This window comes from Hetaerina americana, unplaced genomic scaffold, assembly GCF_022747635.1.
Source record: "Hetaerina americana unplaced genomic scaffold, ioHetAmer1.1.p SCAF_7, whole genome shotgun sequence".
NCBI classification, from domain to species: Eukaryota; Metazoa; Arthropoda; class Insecta; order Odonata; family Calopterygidae; genus Hetaerina; species Hetaerina americana.
This window is the reverse complement of record NW_027287316.1, coordinates 54,310,508-54,335,175: the sequence shown is the minus strand read 5'-3', so window position 1 is coordinate 54,335,175 and position 24,668 is coordinate 54,310,508. Positions and strand designations below refer to the sequence as shown.

Below are 24,668 nucleotides of genomic sequence, written 5' to 3'. Positions count from 1 at the left end.
CGATTCTGGCAAAAGGATAAGGGCACCCTAATCATCACTCAAGCTAAGCGATTTTTCAGATACCATGATGAATACCTTATAATTGGTCAGCCAAGTAATAAAATGTAATTTTATGGGTCTATTTACGAGGGTAGTTAGGTAGTCAGTTCTCGAAATGGGATACAAATAAACTACTTATCTCAGTGAAACTTTTTTATTTTTCACTATAGCTTCCCTGTACACTAAAACACTTGTTTCAGCGATGTTCTAATGTCTTGATCCAATCTTGAAAATTAGATTCCTTCAGGTCTGCAAAATACCGATCTACTTCGGCTGTTAGTTCTTTGTTAGAAGAGAATCTCCGTCCGCCGAGATAAATTTTGAGCTTCGGGAAGATATGGAAATCTGATAGAGCCAAATCAAGTGAATAAGACGGATGTGGTAACAATTCTTATCTTAGTTCACGTATTTCTACCATGGTAACGACAATTATATGTGAGCGTGTATTGTCTTGATGAAAGATTATTTTTTTCCTTGCCAAACCTGACCTTTTTTCATGTATCTTTTGCTTTAGTTGGTCCAGGAGGCGTTAGCGTAGCATTGTTCAGTAATATTTTGATTAGTGGGTAGACAATCTATCAGCAGAAACCCTTTCGCATCCCAGAAAACGGAAGCCATTACCTATCCGGCAGAACGTATTGCCTATGCTTTCTTTAGTGTGGTGAAACAACATGTTTCCACTGCTTTGACTGCCGTTTTGTCTCTGGGGTATAGTAGTGGACCCAAGTTTCATCTGTGGTCACAAACCAGCGCAGAAAATCTTGTTGTTGCTCTTAAAACGGGCCAAAAATTGTTTGGAAATGTTCATTCTGATGCGTTTGTGATACTGCGTCAGAGTCGCGACACCCATCCAACAGATCATTTTCTCGTATCCAATTCCACTGCTAAAGTCCCGTTCAGATGACAGCCCTACAGCTTCAGTGATTAATCGCACTTTCAGTCGGCGATCCTCCATGTCTCTTGTGCCTGATGATGCCGCAAGTTGGTGAAACGCGTTGTTCTGTGAAATTAAGTCCGTGGAAAATTACGAACTCTTTTAATATTGATTCCCTCTTATATTTTTAACTAGTAGAAAAGTAATATCATTTAGTAATTTATATGTTCCGATTCTACCGTACCACATCTACGGATAAACAATTTGTACCTACCAGTCTTTCTTTACCCCTGAAAATCTTTCAGATTTGGTATAAATCGTGCCCAACGGCAAATACTGGATATAAACCCAGGACTCCCGAGTTCCTTGCCGACATATCCATACACTAAGGCCACAATACTACCTTAAACTGATTAAAATATTTCAAAATTGATGATAATCTGATCATCTGTTATACATAAAAATTGGTACTTCATAAGTTTTTTGTTTTCTTTTCCTATTTACTCAACGAATATTAATATCATTACTTCAATTTGTTTACTGAGATGTGTTCGAAATATGTTGCCATCACTTCTGTTTTTGTGACTTAAGTAAAATCCAAGATTATCCAAGTTCATGTGATATAGAGACAATTAATTCATCTGGAATCAATGTAATTACATTGGTCACTTCAGAGATTGAACTGTAGGTTATCAAGCGTATTCCCTTTTTTCTGATATTGATGTTTTGTTTCTTCGAAAGCTTTCCCAAGCAAATTAAACAGAAATATTTATAGTTCGGTTCAGCTTTGCTTTTCGCATTGCGTGCGTCAAATTTAATCAATTTTATTGCTGTGGCTAGGTTACTAGCTGCCCTGGAATTCGAAATATCGGGAAGTTATAGATATGAGTATTTGTTAGCGATCCCTCGATTTATTGTTTAATATAAACTACCGGGGTGCGTGGAAGTGACCGCTTTTTCTATAGATGGAGAACACTTTACCTAGCTGTCACTTATTTTTAATAATGCCAATCTCCTAAGTACGATAGGTTTTGGATGAACACAACTGAATAGCCTTTGCTAGATTTCCGTCTCGTCAAACACGACACAACCTGCCACCCTACACTACAATAAACCCTTCTTTAATTCTGCATACCTTCCTTCATTCCATCCAATTTGCCTATCCTTTTCCTCCCTCTACCTCACTTGCCAAACGTTCTCCCCCTCCATCCTTCAACATCTCATCGCCAATCAAAATGTTCTACTTTCACCTCTCCTTCCTCCTTTGGGTTTCTGCCAACAATTTCCTCCCCTAACCCATCATGCCAAGTACTTATTCATTTATTCCTTTCCGTTCATATTATTATCTCTGTACTCCTCTACTCATCTCATTAGCTTGCAATATACGGTTATCTTCTTTCCTCAACGACCAAATATCCGAGCCGTACAAAACCACACTTAACTTGTACTTATCCAAGTTTTAACCAATCCTTTCTTCGCTTCCTTCAGGTACTGCTCAGACGTAAAGGTTTTCGAAATTAAACTTGTTGAATTTTCATTCCCTTCACATAAATTAATTTATCATTTCAATTTATAAGCCTATTTTTTTGCAAATTATTTAATAGCAGGTTCATCAGTGCACCAGTATTTTAACAAGCGGGTATATGTAACTGCACGTTCATTAGAGACTACACTCGAGAGATATTTTGTCGCTGAACAAGAAAAGGACGCTTCCTGTGTAATATCTGTTTAATTTGTTCCCTCCCCTCTGAGAAAAATATAGTGGTGGTGAGGTAAGGGGGCAATATTTAGCATCCGCTGGAGTCATCGTGGAGGTAAACATTGCTCGTCGGCTGGGAGAAATGGCTTTGGGACGTTCTGCTGTTGTCAACTCGAGGGCGCGTAGATCCCAGTGACCTCCTGAGAGCTGCAAGTCCTGTGAGTTGAGAATGACTCCGCGTGGACATTGAGTGACAGCATCGCTCACATCACCCAATGGGAGAGGCCCGAGAAAAGAGCTTCGACGACGCCAAACCTCCGCGGGACATCCCTGACGTTGCGGGACAGTGGAAAGGAAAAGGAGAGGTTTCGGATGATAGGACGTGGGGAGAGGGGATCCAGTTTTTTTGGCAGTCGCGCTCGACTCCCGAATGAGGAGAGTTTCGATGGAGGGGCGGATAAACGCCGTGAACTCTTATCCCTTCCTCTTCGTACATATTCACTCCCCCCCCCACCCCGAGTGTGTACCTGCGATCAAACTTCCGCGAAACACGGGAGGGCGTTCAAGGTCGACGGACATCATGGCCGAAGTTGGCCTTCTGCGGAAGACCGCTCCAACAAGTCTCCGTGACCGTCTCTCGGGATGCCCTCGGAGTTGGCAGTCGCCTTCACCGAGTCGGTGAATTTTGAACCACCGTCGTCCCCGACACCAAAGGAAAAAAGAAACTATGCGACAACGTGGACTGCCCTGGAATTCAACTAACTTGAGCGTCGTTGGCAAACGTATACCTTCCTGGAATCAACTTGAGCCTAGAGTACCTCGCCTTGACCGAAACAAAAAAAATGCAGAAGCGATTGAGAATCGGAAGGATGAAATATATTCGAAACCAGTGAGCACTCATTAATCGAACAACGGTTTTAACCGACTGGACTACTCACAGTTTGAGAATTATTTTGACGAGTGCCCAATTAAAGCGGCTTAAACTTAAAATAATATAAATTAATTGCCATAATAAAAACAAATGAAGATAGTGTCGACTTATTTTAGCCGTCGAAATAATACAGCTATAATTATGAAGTTACGAAACAGGAAAGAGGTAGTTTAAAGAACTAAGACCGTATCGCGTGCCCAGAGCCAGTCAAAATTCACAGTCGTCGACGAGTATTCTTTTTGGAGGTTAATATTTTCAACGGTTTAGTCTTAAAAATGAAAAACAGTATTCTGAAGCTATGGTGAGAATAAACAAGGAGATTTTAAAAAAATAGTCAGCTTCTCTCGGCATGTTAATGTCGTTTAGCGATACTTTTTGTTGCTAAAGGGGGAGCAGTTAGTTATGGAGAAGTAGCGGGCGTCTGCAGTTCTTCCTTATGACGGGTGGATTGTATTTTTGAATGCAAAAATGTATACTCAATCGATAAAAAAAATCGACCCTCAAGATACAAGAGCAATCAGCGATCGCAAATATTAAATGAGAATTGTCAGATAAATATTATCGGAGGTTGGTGAGCTTTGCACCAAATTTGATTCAATCTGTGGTGAGATGTACGTGCGGTGGAAAATTTTAACAGGCATATATGATATCCCCCAGGGCCAAGTCCTCAATAAATCTGATGAAAAATCATCAACAAGTAGGTTTTTTATGCAAAAGGCGTAATTGGCTACAATTGATAACAAATTGTAGACATCCATATTTTCATAGATACGAGGGTAGGCTGAAAACTGACGCACACATGATTGAAGACCACGAACAAAATGACCTTCAGAAGCACTCCTGGTGGCTTGTGGAAGTAACATTCCCCTCTACATGCATGCGCAGGTTTGACTTCGTTACATTCATCGAGTTTATTTCGAGAAGCGGAGGCATGGAGACGTGGAGTAATGCCAACGCGAGTTAAATAGCGTGCTGTTATCGAACATTTAACTGCTAAAAAAAACTCCTACTGAGATTCATCGTCGTTTAAAGGCTGTTTATGGTAACGATGCTATTGATAAGTCTACTGTTAATCGACGAGTAGTAATATTTCGTGGTTGCGAGCCTGAAAAAGCAACAATTGTTGATAAAGCACACAACGGACGTCCGATCACTGCCACAGACGATAAACATCGCAAACTCGAAGATTTTATTCAAAATGACCGGCGAATCACTCAAAAACGTATTGCAAACCATATTGGAATATCCAAGGAAGAAGTTTGTCGTGTTAAAGGCTCTCTAGCTCCAATAATCTTGCAACATGAAAACGCTCGTTCACACCCCTCGCGCGTAACTAGAGAGGCTCTGCGAAACCTGAAATTTGGACCGATTCCACACCCTCCTTATTCCCCCGATCTTGCGCCTCGCGATTTTTTTTTCTTTCCTTCACTCATGAGACACCTCAAGGGTTATCATTACACTCGGACGATGAGGTGAAGGCAACCGTCAATTCCTGTATTCGAGAAAATTCGGAAGAGTTTTTCAGTGACGGAATGAAAAAACTTGTTAGAAGTTGGAAGATATGCGTTAGCCTTAACGGTGACTATGTTGAAAAATAAATATATGATTTTAAAACTTAATAGTTGCACTTTATTTTACTTTTTTCCCGATTCTGCTATTTGTTTTTGCTCGTGCTCTTAAAGCATGTGTGCATCACTTTTCAGCCTACCCTCGTATATTTAATACTTGTTAGTGACTAATTTACCTGGATAGGGTTTAATAATTACTATGGACAACGTTAAGTGCCGTGCCAAATCTATGATTGCGTAGTGATCTGCGTCTTGCCGGCTTCGAAAATACGATCGACTCAATGAACCAAAAGACTATTTTCAATGACAAACTTAATGTAATTAGTAAAACGAGACGTCCTTAAAATACAATCGCGATTCAGCCTTGTTTTTTGTTATATATTCTTCGTGTGCTGGTGACTAGGAGTAAATTTTCCACTGGTATTTACTCAAAAGCTGTCCACAAGTATAAATGGAATTGAATGCATCATGTACTTCAGGATAATCGCTTAAATTATTTATCAGTTTTCTGGGTTCGGGTTCAAGGCCTTGCGATTCACCAAGACGGCGGAGATAATCCTCTTTTTAGAAGCAATCAATGTACAAAAGCAGCTCAAATTTAATCATTAGTATTAAACTAATTGTCCTCGAAGAAACCCAGAATTGAGGAGATTTAGAAAGGCAGAAGTATATCGAAGCGAAACAAGAAACCCTCCCACGATGTCCATTGTTTGCGCATTTCGTTATGATGAGCATTAATACGAGAAACGTCACATGCGTGTATCCGATAAATTAATGGGAAAAACACAATGGAACTTCACGCGAAGACCTGTTTAATAAATGACATAAGAGTAGAGCTTACCCGTAAAGTCGTGAAACCCCAAAAGTACCATTTCCACGATGGCTGATTTTTTTCGTAAACATTTATGAGTCCATAAGATAAATGGTACACGTAGTTTCGTAGGAGTGTTGCCTGGATTTGAGCTAAAGGCCATGACACGTGCTGCTCACTACGACCACGAACCACGACCGAAGTCAGGTTTGAGGACGAGAGACCCGTTGGGAGGTCGCCATATTGTCGGCCGGCCGGGTCCATATTTTTTTTAAACTTGAAAAAGGTGGGCTGCCAAGAGTGGAATAGTAGCGTAGAGAGAGCTTCACTAAGGTCACGCGTTACTTCGTACTCTTCCTCGCCCGAATAATCACGCCGAGAACAGAGTATTTGACTTAATGCAAGCAAGAATTAATGTTTTTTCTTTGACTGCGAGTCAATGCTCACATGGTCGTTAGTTTGTTTCCAGAAACACAAATCCAACGGGCTTGCTAATTTTAATTTGAATGGCTATATCTGATGGACGAGCTGTCACTTAGTGGGACCATACTGTCATGAATAACGAAGACCAAAGCATACATATAACGCCTAACGCCACACGTCGTATGTGTGTGCAACATGCACCCATATGATATAAAACGCAACGCAGCCAGCATGATATAAAAAGAAATTCCTTGCCCTGTGAAGGTCCCTCGGACCGGTTGATTTCCAAAAAGACATTTCACCCCATCACCTTTTCAGAAGGTATATCCTATTTGATCCAGATATACTTTTATTGACGAAATAGATGTAATAAAAATCCTAATTTTATCCTTTTGGTGGACCACAATACTATCGGTGTACAAAGAGGAATGAATATTAGTTAAACTTAGATAATTTAATATAACAAGATTTCATCGAACTTCATGAAACGGCGAATGTCTTCTCTACTTCGATAACAGTCTTGTCACCCGGAGACGACAGGGATTTTTAAATATTCCATTTTTTTGGCCATCTCTGCCCCTTGGATTCATGTGGTATCTGACCTAGGTACTGAGCCTTTTATCAAGCCCACAAACTTGTAGCAAAGCAATCTCAGTACGATTTCATCCAATATTTGCCAAATTTTCGTTCGACAACGATGAGATAGGAATTTCGTTGAAAGATCGTCAGGAGGACGAAGGAATTGTTGATAATTCAGAGCATAAGCCGTGCATGTCATTTAGTAAGTAATTTATCCAAACCGGTTAGTCTGGTAGGCAACGCGTTCGACGACCAACCCGTAAGTCGTGTTTTCAGATTCTTGTGTGGGGCATGAAATCCTCTATTGTCACCTGATGAATTCTTCTCGTGTGTTTTTACGGGATACGATAAAACTCAACTACTTGCGGATTCGGATTTACTCATTCGATAACACAAATTTGATAATTGTAGTGCAATTGAAGTCAGTACTTCCGATCGTTTGTCAATCTCTGGAACTGGGATCGTTCACACCTTTCGTTCGCTTGGTGTACGAGTATGTCCCTCCCCAACCGCCAGCCGAATCTAGCTCGCTCGTTCAGACTTAGAAAAATTGCGTCTCACGGAAAGTCGAGAGTGATGTCGTGGATTTAAAAAAAGACATCACGGTTATCCTTCAACAAATGATCGCATCAGAGGTACAGATGCATCTTAACCTTAAAACTACCACAAATGTGAGTGTGGTAGGGTGTTTTAGGCCACTGTACATTGCGGTAATAAGCGATTTTTTACGCTAAAATAATGACGGTTATGATACCCAAAAGTTTGGTTTGATAAATACGGGTAAAGCTCACTTTGCGATATCTCATGTTGCCATGATGCGAAACCCGCAGCATACCATTAATACTTATGCGTCCCGCTAATTTTGATGTTAAAAAAATCAAACGATACTTAAAATGTCGCATTGTAATTTCCCTATGTGCGTTGAATTAATGAAAAACCTAATGTGGACGTTAAATATAATTAAAAATGAATTTTCTCAATTACGTTATGTGGCTATTAGTGTGATACAAGAAAATAGATGGATTATTTTCTATCTTCACTACAATTTTCCCAATGTGACCCCAAAGCTCGGAAAATGTGAAATACGTGGCCCGTTGAAGAAAAATTGTTGTTATGATGAACAACTACCCTATGGCGTTTTGAAATCCACCCAATTAGTGTAGTTAAAGGGACCACTACGTTTCCTCACGTGCCGCCTGTGATTTCCCAGGAAGATCTTAAAACCGAAAAATCACGTTTTTTGTAAAACTGAGGTTTCCCAGAGGCGTCACCCGGAATCGAACCCAAGCAGTTAGGTAGCCAAACGCTCTGCCCACTAAGCTACCACATCCTCAGTAAACTTTGGTTCACCCCTTGCTTTCGGGTAGATCGAGTAGTAGTAGTATTTAGGGGAGGCGACCGACTGCTGAGGTCATTTGCGCCGTAGGGGATGGACGGGAAAAGATGAAGGGTGGAGAGAAAACCGGCGTCGGCATTACCCTACTCTTTAGGAAAGACGCCAAGGAGCCAACAGCTTAACGTCCCATCCGACGGACGGCGTACTCATTCAAAGTGCCCTCCACAAAGCACCTCAAGTAGGGATCGAGATATATCTGAAAAATATTCAACACCACCGGGATTTGAACCCGAGCCCTCTGGGTGGGAAACCAGTACGATAGCCACCGCACCAATCCCGATCCCCTCAGGTAGACTGTGTTATTGCACGCGGTGTCTCCCGTCGTGGTAAAAAATTGTGGCGTGGGGGGAAGGGATTCCTCAAATCGGTTTTCCACCCAGGGAGAGATAAATAAAATCTTTTGAGTTCACTTGGGACACTGAGCTTACGTACAATGGAAAATAATCACAGCCGGTTCACTTAGTCTCGTTTATCCTCGTCACGGTCGGAGGGAATGGGAAGACTAGTGTGTAGTGGAAAGAAAGCCAGTGATTTCAACAGGCGGCGGGCGGATCGATAATAATCTAGGTAATCCCTAAGATCAGAGTGGAGGCATAGTTAGGATCAGTCTGCAAACAATGAATTTAGGGCAGTGATTTAAGACTTAACGAAGCATCGATGTTCCTTAGAGGGAACACGTATGTCTTCATCATTGAGTTTTAGAATAAGGTTCCATTAGCGTTTTCACAAAATGTTATCAGTTATGGTCGCCGGAAATTGAGCAAACGTACGATTCGCGTTTTTTCCCGGTCACTTTCCGAGGTTTATCGTGATAAAAGATATTAAAATAGAAAAATAATAAACATTTTTGCGCTTTGCATTTAAAATAAAACAGTTCCTGGCATCACTTGGTGGAAATGCTTCATATTTTTTTAAAATTTAAACCACTTGGCTTTTCCGCATAAAACTTTTCACTTTCCACTTTTATTTGGAAAAGCCAAGTGGTTTAATTTTAAGTTCACTATGAATTTAGTTTATGTATGGGGGACTGAAGAGGGGTTTATTGTAGTGTCGGTGCCGCATCGTGTCTTACTTGGCGAGGTTTAGAAATTTTGTGATGTTCAGTTTGCGTACATCCAAATCCTACCTCAAACGGTACACCATCAAATAATAATTTAGTGTACATTCACGTGAATCTTTCAGAATCTGTACTTAACCTAAAGAAAAAGGTTCTCAGAGTTACACACTTTCACAGTCTACGGTTGTATCATTTTGGATTCGATGGTAGTGCGGTGGCAACGGACGTGCATTTGAATCCCGGGGGAGTGGTTTTGTCCCACATACGTAAAATTTCAGAATTCTTAGCGAGAATAATGAGAGCGCATCAAGTGCGGTGCCCTGTCCGTCGGATCAGACGTTGAAACTGCGTGACCCAGTGGCGCCGTTCTTCCTCAAATTTGCTTCCACCCAACCTCCGATCCCTAGAAATTCCACTTACATCACACGGATAGCCACTAATTTCTTCTGCCTCTGGCCACCTTCTCGCATGACTAGCCTGCTACATTTCTTTTCTCTTCCCCTCTTTAACTGGAAGCACAAGTGAAATCTCTGACGTCATTTATCATATTATGTGTTATATCTCGAAACGGACATAAAAACCGGTGAGACGTGGATCGATCACGTGATGATGTGCCGTCTTTCACTTTCTAAACTGAAAAAAAAACTATTCGGTGTCACATTTGGACGTGTGCGTTACACGGAAACGGACGTTAACCAGAATGAAGACAACGTGACACTTAACGAATGACGGATTCCGGCCGCGCCAGTCATTCGGTTCCAACCACGGGTACTCGAACTGGCAGTTTTCACAGAACTCCAGGCGATCTACGTGCTAGGACAGCGGGGTCAGTTCGATCCCATCTGTTCCCCACTAGGTCAAGCCGGGTTAGAGTAAAAAAGTATGGAAGCAGCGGGTCTTGATCTAGGGTGCGAGTTGTTGTCGGAACCCTAATTCGGAGAAAACTATCTATCTGGATGATTTTTCGCATCTTAATCCACACTAAAGAACGTGACTGGTTCATTCATCTCCACGCTAGTACAAAACGATCCGTAGCTGGGGTTTAGAAAAAATTTTAGAGAACCATAGGGGTGCTAAATGAAGTTGAGGTTAAAAAGAATCTATCCTCGGGACTACGCGAAAAATTAAAACTTTTGACGGGAATGACCACCCTTAAAACAACACCTACAGTTGTACATCAATGGTTACAAACTGTTAAAATTAGACTCACTTTATTTTTTTCCGACCGAGGTATTTCAATATCTGCGAGCAGTTGGACGTTGCGAGGGCAGTTGGGAAATATAAAAAACGCCCTGAGAAAGATGACGGTTGACACCCTGACCCGCGAACACTTCGCCGAAAAGGCGCGGGATATTATAACACTTTCATTTATTTGAACTAATATACCGAAGACAGACCAAAATAAAATGGATCGGGAGAGTAACGAATGAAGAAGTACTTCGAAGAGTGTTTGATGGGTGAAGCTTATGGAGATTTCATTCAACAAGAAGAGAGAAATGAATTGGGCACACTCTGAAACGCGAAATCTTACTGAACACCCTGACTGAGAGAAAAGAGAGATTAAACAATTGCGAAGGAAGGTCAGGGATGAAAAAGGAGAAGCAAGCAATGGAAAATGCAAGGAGCTAAGAGGGAGTAAAGGGGATTGGTGAGGAAACCGGGCAGTTTGGAGAGCTGCTGCAAACCAATCCTTATAGTATTTCGTGGTGATGTAAGATTAATTCCACTAAGTCAAGATTGATGGATTTCATTACGGAGGTATCTGAAATTTCGGAGGTTTTCCAACTGATTTCCAGGGCCAACTATGTTTGGAATGTTGCCATGAATTGTTACAAAGCTCGCGTCGCACGCTGACCATTTAAACATCTTTCAAAATTTTACCGCCATCGAAAGACATTGTTGGTCCGAGTTGCTCATTGGCCGGGGACACAAATGGGAAGCGTGACTGAAGGTTACACCGTGATGTGCCAAAACGAGCCGGAAGATGACGTAATCCTTTGAAATCTTGTTCACTAACGCAATTACTTCGCAGTTTCAGGTGTGAAGCGTCGGATGCTTTTTGGTAAAATTCAGCAAAGGCGCTTCATTTCCATTGTTTTTTGCTACGCTCACTGTTGGAAGTGCTGAGAATCTAGCCATTATATTTTTCTCCAGTGGTAATACTGGCGTCCGAGATTCATAATTCCGCGAGCGGAACGACCTCTAGACCGCCGAAGAGGAAGATAATTGTGCACTCTAGTATGTGATCTTGGGGAAAATTTCTGCGATTAGGTTTTTCTCCTATGATTTCCTTTCACTTTAGCCACGTGATGAGGAAAATCCAGCATTGACGTTATTTAATGGATATTTACTCACCTAATTTTTTGCGACTTATTCATCATAAAAGTTATAATAGCGACAGTGTAGGGAGTAGCTTTAAGGGAAATAATACAAAAGGCGATAGAAAGGTTGTGGGGTGCACGAAGGTAATGGGAAAACCCCATAAATACCTAGGAACTAAGAAAGGATTGGATATCTCTTGGTCAGGCATTACCATTCGTATTAAATATTCATAAGCTATTAAAATCATCACGGGTTATCAATCCGAGTATTGGTTTGTGGCAGCTATCCAAACTGTAGCTTATTCCATTCTGTCTATCCCTCATAGCTCCTTTCACCGACGTTTTCCATTTACTTATCACTTTCATAGTTCGTCCTTGGCCTTCCTCAGTAATTCCTCCACTCTATGCTCCCTTCAATTATGATCGCCAGGGAGTTATCGAGCTTAAAGATGTGCCCAATAATTAGCATCCCTCTTCGTCTTGCAGTTTCCCTCCATAGGCTTCTCTCTTCACTTATGGATTCTCAATCCGGGAGTATTTTCTCCATCGGGAGAATATTTTAGTTTCCGAGCGCGGAGAATATTATATTAATTAGAACTAAAATTTGCTGAATATTGAGACCAAGATTCCGCAAAAGGTGATATCATGTAAATTATGTGCAATCTTTAAAATTGCAGTGCATTTTTTATTTATTCCGCGACATTCAATTAGGAGTATTGATTACCTCAGATTAAAATCGGTATATTAACAATAAGTGGTATCCATTATAATGACTTAAGATAGGTTTTGAATGGGCCTCGGCATACACTACTGTGTTCCAAAAGCCAAACTTACGTAACTCAAATAATACCTGGAAAAAAAACATATTTCATGCTACACTAACTCCTTTCGCAGATCTGCAAAGTCTCTACCTCCCTTTAATCATTCCAAAATATCTAATCTTTTCTCTCCTCAACATCTCCTTCCAGGAATTTTCCTTTCCTTTACCATTTTCAGCATTCCATTGACTCTCACTATCTCCTCCATCCACTTGCCTGCATTCTTTAAATTTCTCCTAATAGCCTTTTCTCATTCCCTACCATGCTTAGAATTTAATTTGATTTATTTTCCGTCTATTTTATTTTTTCTATTCTTCTTGACATCCACATCTTAGAAGCCTTCAAACTACGCCCATCAGCTTGCATAAAATAACTGCTTTAGCGAAAGAAGCGTTTACCAAGATGTGGGAGTTGATAAAGGCCAAGTTACGCGAAGAAATCGGTAAATACATATTAATTACAACGCAACTATAGGAATGGGGAAATTATATTCTTAACTACGGCCGAGGAGGGAAATGAGAGGAAAATTGTTAATATCCAGTTGTCTAACCAGTTGAATTTTAGTTTACCTTCATTAACGTTGACACCGGAGTCTAATAATTAAAACTGTGCGGAATATTTAAACATACCCATTTTTTTTAAATTCGCGTATAAATTCCACGGAGCCTTTCTTTATAAAAATCATTAAATAAGATATTGGAGACTTACTCTTTGAATATCATCGACACCCAAAGGATTACCTTATTATTGTTTATGATTACCTTATGAAAATTGTTTTCAAGCAAAAACATTCTTTTTGCGAACATATTTCATTTTTACAAACATCTGGGGGCAAAAATTCTATTCCCTTCGAAGAAATTTGTCGAGAACCCCTTATGCTTGGAATTTAAATATATAGTAATAGAGTTTAGGTGTTTATACAGTTCACCTGCCGTCACAAAAAAATAAACTTTAATGCCCCAGAGGATTTAACTTTATTTTCGACCGGTTTCGAAATATTTTCCGACAGAAGATGGTTCCGTGCATCGAAACCGGTAGCAAATAAACTCAAATTCTGTGGAACAACGAAATTTCTGTTTTTTCTTTGTGACTGCTAATAGGTTTCATATTAAGACGCTGAGTACCATTGGGCATGCAGTTAATGCATGAATTTAGTTACGTGACATTTCTATGGCCTTTATCATTCTTCTTTGTATTTCATTATATAACTTGTTCTTACAGTGCTTTCTCGATTTTTTTTCTCAAGAATGCTCTCGTTTAAACTACGACTAATATCCCATTCATTTGCTTCTTCTCGCAGTGCTCTCAGGGGATCTGTCCGATAGAGCCGACGGTGGCCGTCAGTATGGAGCGCCTCCTGCGGACCGTGGGCGAACTCGTCGCTTCCGTCACTTGTCCAGTGTGTCTGGAGAAGCCGATCCCAAAGCCCGCCATCCAGTGTACCAACGGCCACCTCCTCTGCCTCCAGTGCCGTCGGAGGTCATCCAAGTGTCCCGTGTGCAGGTGAGGGAAACTCGGCGCTCCCGCGGCTAACCACTCCTTCGCCCACTCTTCCCGATTCCCTGTAGCTAATACTGGCCGTTGTTGATTCTGCACTTGAAATTCCGGCGGTCAACATACTGCTGTCGGGACGGATTAATGTGTCCCATCTTGAAATATCCATTTTTCCTTGTTCGGCGCCTCTCTCTAATGCCAACAACGTTGGGAGTTGTGAAACAATCAGCAAGGGAATATTTTTACAAAATTTCAAATGATTTCGGTATTATTCATTTGCCATTTCAGCTCTTGAAGTTAAGAATCGCAAACAATTCAGCGTGGATGCATGACTGTAGACTACATCTTCGTCTTGTAATGAACTCGTGCCTTTTCGAACACATTCCGGGATAATTTAAAGGGTATTACTCGTATTGGTCTTGTAGAGTATTTGAGTAAATGGTTAACATCACACCTAGTTCTATGCGTGAAATTCCGGAGCGCTAAAAAAGCACTTCCAAATTTAGGGATCAAATTTGAGCATCTGCCTTCTGGGATCATTGCGTTTGAAAAGGAAAAATGGTCAGTCAGATAAAAAAAAACTAATCAGTGAGAAAGAAATTGATGTGAAACATGACCCACCATGGATGGAGATAAATATCACTAAAATAACAACCTATTAATATCACCTAAAAAGTAAAGACTGGTGCCACTTCCAGCAAAAAGAATTTCTGAAATTAAATAAGATGAGTTTTTCGAAAGTTCAATGCATAGTTTTGTCTCACAATGAGCTAGCATTGGCCTTCAATTGGACGAATCCGTTTCTAAAAGCTAAAACTCATTCTAAAATAGCAATAAGATTTTATTTGTCATTTATAAAATTAAAAAAGGATGGCACATCAATTTCAGTGATCATAATGTGATATGAAGTTTCCGAGAAAGAGGAAGGGTCGAGTTAAATTTTAAAATAGGAGTCATGGGAAGCGCACTTTCAGTAATATCATTTAAAAGAACGTTACACACGGATACGCTGACACCACAACAGACTCAGTGATACACAAAATATGAGTGTATATTTCTTTCTATATAATAAAAAGTGCATTCGTTTAACATCATGTTAAATATAGTTTTTTACGTCCCCTTAATGTGTCTTTTCCAGTGGCATATTTTTCCGTTAGGGATTTTATCACAAAATCCTTGTTTTTTTCATTCATCTTTTTTAAACCTATTTTGTCTGATTTTCAATTTCTTATATTGCATTTATTATTTAGTATTGTTTTCATTCCAGTACATATCGGTATACATTGTCATAAGACGTGTTTTCTTTTTTATAATAAAACTCTGCAAAAATGATATTACCCATTAATATTGACAATATCGCAATCTTGCCACAATGATTGAGTATAATTATTTTATTTTTGGCGGTTCATGATGATTTCGGACTGGAGTCTGTAGTTTATGATTACCTATGTCCTAAATATTAATGCTTAAAGTGTCGGGTTGATTATCGCTAAATTCAAGCAATCCAGGATATTTCAGGAATGTTCAAATTGTCGATTTCCATCCTCCAGCTACTCAATGACTCATCCAAGTAGACCGACGAAATTAATAAGATTCCGATGCTCTTCAATAAAGTATTTATATGAGGTTGGGGTGACCCCTTTTCTGTTCCACTGTGACGACCGTTATTTGTCCCCACGGGCAAGTAACCGGAAGGGAGGAAGGATACCTCATCCATGACGGTCACCCGTAAATCTCGGAGTATTGCAGAGCGTGGGGAAGTTAGGGGAAATATTCTTTGAAAGAAGACTCAAACCACTTGTGATTAAAGGGTTACCTCCGGCCCAATCGGGTTCACAGACAAAAGGGTTGGGTGGTAGCGATGTGACCTGATGGGAAATCCACCTCCGGATAGGAATGCTACCTTATACAGTGCCCCAGGAAAGCTTGATGTCCAGAGATGGGGCTTCATTATTTAACTCGTTTTGCGTTGTCCCTGACATTACTCGGATTTTCCTTCTCGTCACGTGAAACTAGGATTTCTGCTAACTTAAGTGGTTACACCATACATTTAATCCTTAAACGTAGACTGCCCACAATTATCCTTCCACCCCATCCAATCATGAACTTAGCCAATAAATTCATGTTGCTGAAAGTAGCCAGCTCCCAAGCTGACTATTTGCCATTTTTCAATAACTACCTCGAATATTCTGGTTATAGACTCTTACTACTCCGGTATTCCATAATACTAACGTTTCTTTCAACCTACTCTATGACTTCACATAACTCAATTATTACCTTCTACTTTAGTTACCAAGTACTTACGTGCTATCGTTCCCTAATTATTAGAATTCCTCCAACTATTTCGTACGATATTCAGAGCGGATCCAAAGGGACATAGCTTCTTGGATCCAACCCTGAAGATAATTTTAAAATAAATTCAAAGTGAATTTTACTTACCACAGTACTTACTTATTTTACTCATTTAATTTTACTCGTATATTACCGAAAACAATTTTTAGTACTTGCTGTCCCGCTCCCGAAAAGGATGTTATTTTTTACTGTAAGTTGCGTCGTACTATCAAAAGCAGTGCGAATACATTCAAATTTTGCATGATTTTCACTTGCCTTAAATTTCTATGCTATTAAAGGTTATGAAAAAAATTTTGTTCCCATATATAAATTGCTTCTAAGAGAGTCTCTTGGTCTTTCGCTGGTGTTAGCATCTATTGCTAAATTTCCTTACTCTTAAGTCGCTTTGTCGAAAACCCCCATAACTGCTAACCTAACCGTATGCCAACCGCTTTTCAGGGTACCCCTCCGTACTTCGTCGGGCGCACCCCTGGGGGGTCGCTGCCTCCTCGCCGATCAAATCCAGGCAGTGCTGAACTCGTTCGGTGCCGGGGAGGCACTCGTGGTGAGCCGAGGAGGCACCGGCGACAGGGAGATGGCAGCGGGAGGCGAGGGGAGGCCCGGTGGAGGGTCCACTGCCACCGGACAGAGGGACTCCGGCCCCACATCGGGAATCCCTGGAATCGCGGGTCTCAAGAGCCGCGTCGTTGGCGGAGGGAGTGGGGGCGCGAAGGCGCTCATCCGGAGCTTCGTCTCGTGGCTGCTGGCTTCCCGCCGCGAACGGCCATACGCCGCCGCCCAGGAACCGCTCGAGGAGGGTGACATCTACCGGCTGTGCGCCGCGATGTGATGAGATCCAGAGCGGTAGACTCGAGTTAGACGGGCGGGCCAATCGGTGGGAAGAAGGGAGCGCCGGAGATTGAGCGAAGCTTTGATCTCTCTCACTCGCCAATGGATTAGGTCGTGTTGTCCGCGGAAGATCTTGCGTAAAACCTGTCCATATTCCCACCCGTGAACCACGGCCAGCCCCGCCCCAGACGGAGTCACATTTAATCGCTGTATGAATTTTCAAAGTAAAGGAGCCAGGCGTCTTAGTGAGGGGGGAGGCGGGAAGTGGGGAGGAGAGGGGAAAGGGAGGCAATTCCGCGAACATAACTCATTGCATCGACTGTAAGCGCTAACTATGCAAAAAGCAACGTGTGAATATGGAGATCTATACGAAAATTGAAAACCTGTGGGCACGGTTTTCTGGTTTCGAGTGAGGTCTTAGTCATGGATGACTATTATCGCCGATGGAGTCTTGGTGAAAATTTGAAAATTCGTCATCGTAGAAAGGTTCGTTGAACCATAGAATGGTCTTCTGACCGCTGACATTGAGCGGAAAATGAGATAGCGTTACCAAGTTTTAGCGTGTGCCCATTCCATTCATGGGAGGAACGTTAGTCCAGAGTACCTTATTCGCCCTCGAGTCAACCGACGGCATTAATTAGTCTGTCTTCGACGCACATTATTTCCTTCGGTTAACTTTTCGTAAACCCTCGATACGGCCGTACATTTCCCGTTAACTGTAGTGGTAATCGGAGAGAGTGCGATAGTTTTTAAGGTGGTGGTCACCAAGTGACGAGCAAGCAATGTTCCTCTAGCGACCTTAAACTATCGCTAATATTGTTCCAATAAATAAATTAATGCCTTTATTCAATTGTCAAGCTCAATGAGATCTTTGAAGAAGAGCGCTCTGTATCGATGTGGTGTTTACATGTATAACAATTTTTTTAAGTGCGTAGTGTTGCCTAGCTCAACAGTCGATGTATTATTGAGATAAGCTATGTGAATTAACGAGGATATCTGGCGTGAGTGAAGTAAGGGAATCAACTCTAATACTTTTGTCAACGTGGGGAATATTATTATTCAATTTTGACAAAAGTGAATCGCTACGTAAAACAATATCCCTGATAGATGTGGCGAAAATTGTTACATTAAGTTCGCCAAAAATTGACGATGATGAAGAAGGGTAATAATTTTCGCTAAAACTCGGGTTGAAAATAATGAACCACTCCTTCATTTGTTTCTGCAATTCAGGGTTACCTTGCAACGGTGAAGCCTAGTTTCATCTCCTTTATGTCATTTACCTCCCTGAGAACCCCAGGAATGTTGATTATTGCCAAATCTCATCCGAAAAGTGTGCTAAACTATGTGTGTGTGTGTGTTTTATTTTTTTTTTTACAAAATATCGCATTTGTTGAAGGTGAATGAATACTGCATGTCAGCTAACGCTGTGAAGAAGGCCTAAAACAATTTTTTTGTTGGAACATCATGGCGAAGAAATGCATAAAGCCTCGTAGTTATTTTGCCTGATTTGCTGGTAGATGGTTGTGACTGCAATCGGCTGTCCCGATAATTCTCCTAACGAGTTCTATCTTTTCTCTCGCCATATGGGTTGATTAATTTTAGTTTTTCATGAAATGAAACGTCGAAAACATTTTTGTTCAAGTATACTAAAAATATGCATGTACATTTAGTGTTGTATTGCTTGGGTTTTTGAAGCTATTGTTGTTAATAGTTGTTATTTAGCATGGCTGTGTTTGAAAAATAAAAATATTAATGAACTATTTCTGTCTTTTTGCTCTCTTTCTTTCTGAAGGCAAGATGAGAGGTGTTCGGTCGAAGACATATTACCCTCGAGGCAAAATTTTCGATAGCCTTTGTTCCTTTATTCCTGTGTCTTGAGCAAAATACGGTATTTTTAAGGTAATAATATGGTAGCGTCAATGTGCACTACTCATGCTACCATTCAAGCTGGGCGTACGAATATAGTGCCAGAGAAACCACCACATTGAATTCAAAAAGTTCTGGATGATGGAGGCACCTAGAGGTCCAACCCATACGAGGAAGAGTTAGGTGTAACTCCAAATTTACTTAGTTTCTAAGATAAAAAAGGAGAGCTAAAGTAAAAGAGCACGTGAAGCTCTCAATAAGGGTGAGTCGAGAGGAGCCACGCCGAACAGTGAATATAAATTATCACCGAGGAACTGTAAGTAGAGTGCAAATGGCAAACTGACAAGGAAAAAAAATAAGCACATCCGTTCATGCTTTAACGTTCATTGATATTTAAAACAAAATAAAAACTTTTTCAAGTTTTCCTGGCGACGAAGTTTAATTTTGCAATATTCTAATCCATAATAACGTGATAAGTGATTTTTGACATAATTTTTACAAACTGGAAGCTTAATTTAGCTATTTATAGTGATTAAAGTTTGACATTTCTTAATGGATAACCAACAAGATAAAAGTGTGGATTTCCTACGCTCGAAAAAACTTAAATCGCCGATGTTATAGCAGGAATGTATTGTGCTTTACATTATTCTGGGCATTCAGTCATTATTTCAAGTGTTCTGTCCAACTTTTGACTCTACTTTGTATTATAATTCAATCATTTTAATTAACTGTTACTAAAATAAAACTGCGATTCTCGAAATTAAATAGAAAAAAAAAGTTTTTAAAATCTCCTTATGAAGTACGCAAAAGAGTCTCTTCCTGTTCCTCAGTAATATTGGGTAAATTATTTTAACTTAATGAAATTTTAATGAATTCCAAAATAAGACCTACAAATTATTATACCCACATTGCAACAATTTCAGAGCGTAAAAATCATTCGCCTTGACTGGGACTCGAACCCAGATCCCTCAATATCCGGTCGAGTGCTTTAGCCACTTAAGCTACCGAGGCGTCCTCTTAAACTCTGAAATTTGAGGGATCTGGGTTCGAGTCCCAGTCAAGGCGAATGATTTTTACGCTCTGAAATTGTTGCATTAAAATGCACATTAGCGGATGACTCCGTTAAAAGTTACTGTTGCGGCATCTCCCGCAGTTTCTTTGGAATACCCACATTGCCTTTACTGTAGCATGACAACAGTATTAATGCGGGGAAAAAACGATTTCATAAATGTGCAAGTCCTATTAAAACGGCAAAATACCCGTATCCAAAGAGAGGACAATATTTTGATACTAAATTGAATACAACATTTACTAATTATGGGGTCCATACCTTTTAAGAATATTTGGCATTGGGACGCAACGCATGCACACTGTTAAACGAACATGCTCGTGAGCGGATCGGAGAAATCTTAATTTCCCAACAGTTATAGCAGTGTTGTTTCATTCTAAATGCCATTCAAACTTGTCGAGCATTATGCTTGGTATGAAAGGATTCTCTAAAAGAATATGAGCATCACACACGAATGTGCGTCGCACACACGAGCATAGGGGCATTTTCCATAAGAGCTCCATTGTACAAGGTTTGTATAAAATGTATCGGGAAACGTTTCGGAAATATAGATTTATTTCTGATATTACTATAGTGTCTCAAAATTCTTTAAAGTACATCCCCTCGTACAACACCGACACACTTTTGCCTGCAGCTTTTCCAAGACTCGAAGGCTCTCTGGTAGGAGGATTTTGGATATTCCTTAAGGGTACGTATTCAAGCTTCTTTTTGACGGTACTTCGGGCCCCTTGGTGATGTCTTTTGGGGTTGGATTTCACTTTTGAGAATAGGAAATAGTCTGCTGGTGCCAATTAGGTACAGTAAGAGGGTTGGGAAATCGTCGCGATGCCTTTTTCATCAGATATTCGGTTACCTTGGAGCAGGTGTGGCTGGGATTTCCGGGAAAAGTTTAGCGAAGATCTTTCGCATCGCCAAATTTTCAGCGATTATGGTGTGTACTGACAAATTATCTACGCCAATAAGATCTGCGATCATGCGCACACTTACTCGACGGTCTGAATCCCACGCACCCGCTTCACTAAAAAACTGCATTTCGTGACATTCTTTCATCCTTCAACACTTGGCGAATCATGCCCATCGTTTCCGTAGCCGAGTTGCCCAGTCCAACACAAAATTAGATGGAGTCCCGCTGTTTAATCGTTCGCTGCATTTTGCGCTTGCGCCGAGTTTCTCGACAGGGGTAACCTTAAAACGCGATCCAGCCTGAACAAAAGCTATCAGACGATTAGCGCTTAGCTCGTGTTGAAGGTCAGACCCCCCACCACCGAGACTGCGCGGTGCGAGCGCGCTGCGACGTACGTAGTATAGTCAAGTCTATGGTCAAGGCAGGAAAACAATTGTTTCCGATAATTTTTATGCATCCATTTGTTCTTTTGCCCAATATCATGGGAAACTGGACATCATACCAACATTACAAAGTAGGAAAGTTTATATAAACCTCCAAATTTAGTGCATTAAGGAAGACACTGTCTTCACACATGACCACAAGCTTCATCTCACAAAATAACGCTGTCTGAGGGAATTAAATTAATGATTCTGTCGAAAAATGGTATATATGGGTATATATGGAAGCCCAAATTTTCCTGTAGGTTAGGAAAATTCATGAGGGTGGAGAGAGAGCCAGTGCTAAACATGCAGTTCTACAACTGGGGTAAGTGGAAGCGTAGTACTGCACACGAATAATGTACTTGCACTCGCTCAAATAAATTCACTTGAATGACTTCCCGATTTCTCCGTGCTTCACCCGTCTTAAGGCATTACATTTACCATTAAATCGGTCTCGTCAGAATTATCTGGTGGTATAACCAATCCAATTCTCCGCCACCTTGATTCGTACCCTCATGTCTTAAGTATGTGCCTCGACCACTACAGACAGTACAGTAGTTGTGTAGTGTGGCATGAGAGCACAAGCAATTTTTTTAAAGGTGGTTGTGTACATATGAAGTGCAGATCTGGCCGTCTATAGCAATAGAATTGGTCTAAATTAGACATAGAATACAGGCCTGTACATCACCTACGCAAGAAACATACCATTTATGCTTTCCCACTTTAGAAAATGTAAATATGCAAATTTTCCTGGAATTTCCGTCAGACGAATTGACATTGACGCCACAAATTGACTTGATGTTAGACGAGACGCGAGTTCACTAGAACGCTCGGAAATATTATTTAAATCACAGAATTCCATTTTTGAGATGCATTCTTGAAGTAAGTGTGCGGAAAGTTCCTCGCAGGTCTTACGTAGTACCATGGATATGAGCACGAAAAAATAGAACTAACTATGGGGCATAATTTATGGGAAAAAATAAATTTTGAATAAATATCTGCGAGCGGTTTTTAAAGATTTTCATCCGATTCACAAAAATAAAGCTTTCCTTAAAACGCCCCCTAGAGGACTACTTTTGACAGCCACTGGCCACCGTCCTCGTCTGTTTTGAAGATACCCATGACCCATTATATATTTAAACAATTCTTCGTGTGAATGATAAAGAATTAATTCCTTCAAAGAGTTTCCTTCTTGCCCAAGCACAACCATACGTTACCTATTATGGAACAGTAATGAGTGCCATTATTTTCTAACCGACGATGGCCAGCAAAATGACTGAAATTATTAGTCTTTTTAAGTATTTGTTTATACATTCATATTTAAGCTGTTTTCTATTAATATCGTGGAGAGTCATGCGCCAGCAGTCCAACAGGACTCCTGTGTTCATTTATAACCTTTGAGAAACTGCCCCTAGGTACCATTCACACGAGCGTGTGCATTAAGTGACTGAAAATCTTTCGGTAGTGATGGCTCGAAGTGAAAGGTTAAATCGTGAAACCCTCTAAAACGGTTCTGACGATTGACGAGTTCTATCGCAGACATGATCGATCTCCTGGGCGGATCGTAATTGGAAAGAATGCCCCATAACCATCTTCGATTACAGCTATTGTGCGAAGGCAATGATTGACATTGATCACAGCTCTTGACGGCGGGTCGTGATTGGCACCAGGCACGCTCTAGCCTCTCGTGCTGGATGATGAATCTTGGCTGCTTCTTGAGCGGACACGATTGGCGGGAATGAGTAATATTTCGTGATTCATTCGACTGACTACGGACACGATTTAAATGAGATGAAATTAAATCATCCCGAGAAATCGTATGAATGCTACTGGGGTATTATTTCTTATCTATTTACCATCATATGTTTAAAAGAACTCGTTTCAGAATCGATATCGATGATTACTTGTTCATTCTGATTACAATATTTAACCAGGATTTAGTGCGAATCTTAATTTAATCATGCTTAACATAAGTTGATATTACTTATAAATTTCTGCTCTTAGTACTTGCAATAAATGCCCTGTCTATTATTAGTGTCACTTTAATGTTTAATTTCATCCTAATTTTAGCATTATTTTAATGTTTGTCATTGCTTGTAGAAGTCATTATTCACATGTGACAAACATAATTTCTTTCCAATGTAACCATTTCAGCTAAACTACCACAGCTCTAGATGTTGTACTAGATATTTCACACTCGAGAAATTACTGACTTAAAGCGGGAAATATACCTTACGGAATGCAGTTTATGTTTCAGATATTCCGAAAAATATTGTCTATTGAAAAAATTGTGGATTGCACAATATCCCTTGTTGAGCGGGGCAGGTAATTTGGAGTTATGACGCAGATAACGTGGCTATGAAAATATTACGTCCATGTGGAGTATACAGCCTGTAGTACGTCCGGTGCCGCTCGGCCTCGATTCGAGTGTTGTGGAGAAAGGGTGAGAGGGAATGAAAAGTTTTGGGAAGGTAAACTTTGTAGGAGTCGGGAAAAAGAGAGCTGGATCAAGGAATACACGAGGAGGCTTTTCAAAGAATTTAGAAAGGGAAGAATAAATTAGTAAAGTATCTTGAAGTTTGAATAGTTGATTTGGAGTAAGTAGAAAAAGAATGGGGAGCTTTGAGGATTTGTTTTGAGTTGAAAAGAATGTTTCAGCAACCGTTGAAGATTAAAAATAACGAGATATAAAAGATAATATTCAGAGAAAATGAGGGAGTGTAGTAATCAAGAGATAAATGACTGCAGATTAAGAGAAAAGACGCGTCATTTCTGGATTAGTGCAGTGAGCGCGTTAGTTTTCATGGAAGAGCGGAAGAATTAAACCTCGCAGAAGATAGCGTACCGTTCCCAAACAATTCGGATTTTAACCCTTGCAAACTTGGATATTGGCCGCGGAAATCCGCTGTACCTATCCAATACATCGAAATGTATGTACTTGTGATATCGTCACCTACCTTTCCGTCGTTCCAGTTTGCTGTTTTCACTTGCATTCCAGTGGGACCTAAATGCACAACCGATTAATATATTCAACAAACAATTGGGAAATCCACGATATTAGCAAGAGGTACATAATTAAAATGGTACAACAGAGATGAAACTATCAAGAAAATGATCGTACATCATACACACTCCCTTCTAAAAAAAGAACTATAAACATTTTTCTATAGAGTAATTCCAACAATTAACTTATGCTCATGTTTATTTAAGTCATAAA

At 40.4% G+C, this 24,668-nt stretch overlaps 1 protein-coding gene across 1 annotated transcript in view; it reads left to right on the top strand.

Moving 5' to 3' along the window:
* Positions 1 to 18,950, top strand: part of LOC139696379 (uncharacterized) — a 102,051-nt gene extending 83,101 nt beyond the window's left edge. Inside the window, exons 3-4 of the mRNA XM_071595127.1 lie at positions 13,817 to 14,019; positions 16,801 to 18,950. Of these exons, the coding sequence (XP_071451228.1) occupies positions 13,817 to 14,019; positions 16,801 to 17,191 (594 nt within the window). The 3' untranslated portion in view covers positions 17,192 to 18,950. The remainder of the gene's footprint in view (positions 1 to 13,816; positions 14,020 to 16,800) is intronic.
* Positions 18,951 to 24,668: the final 5,718 nt, after the last annotated feature.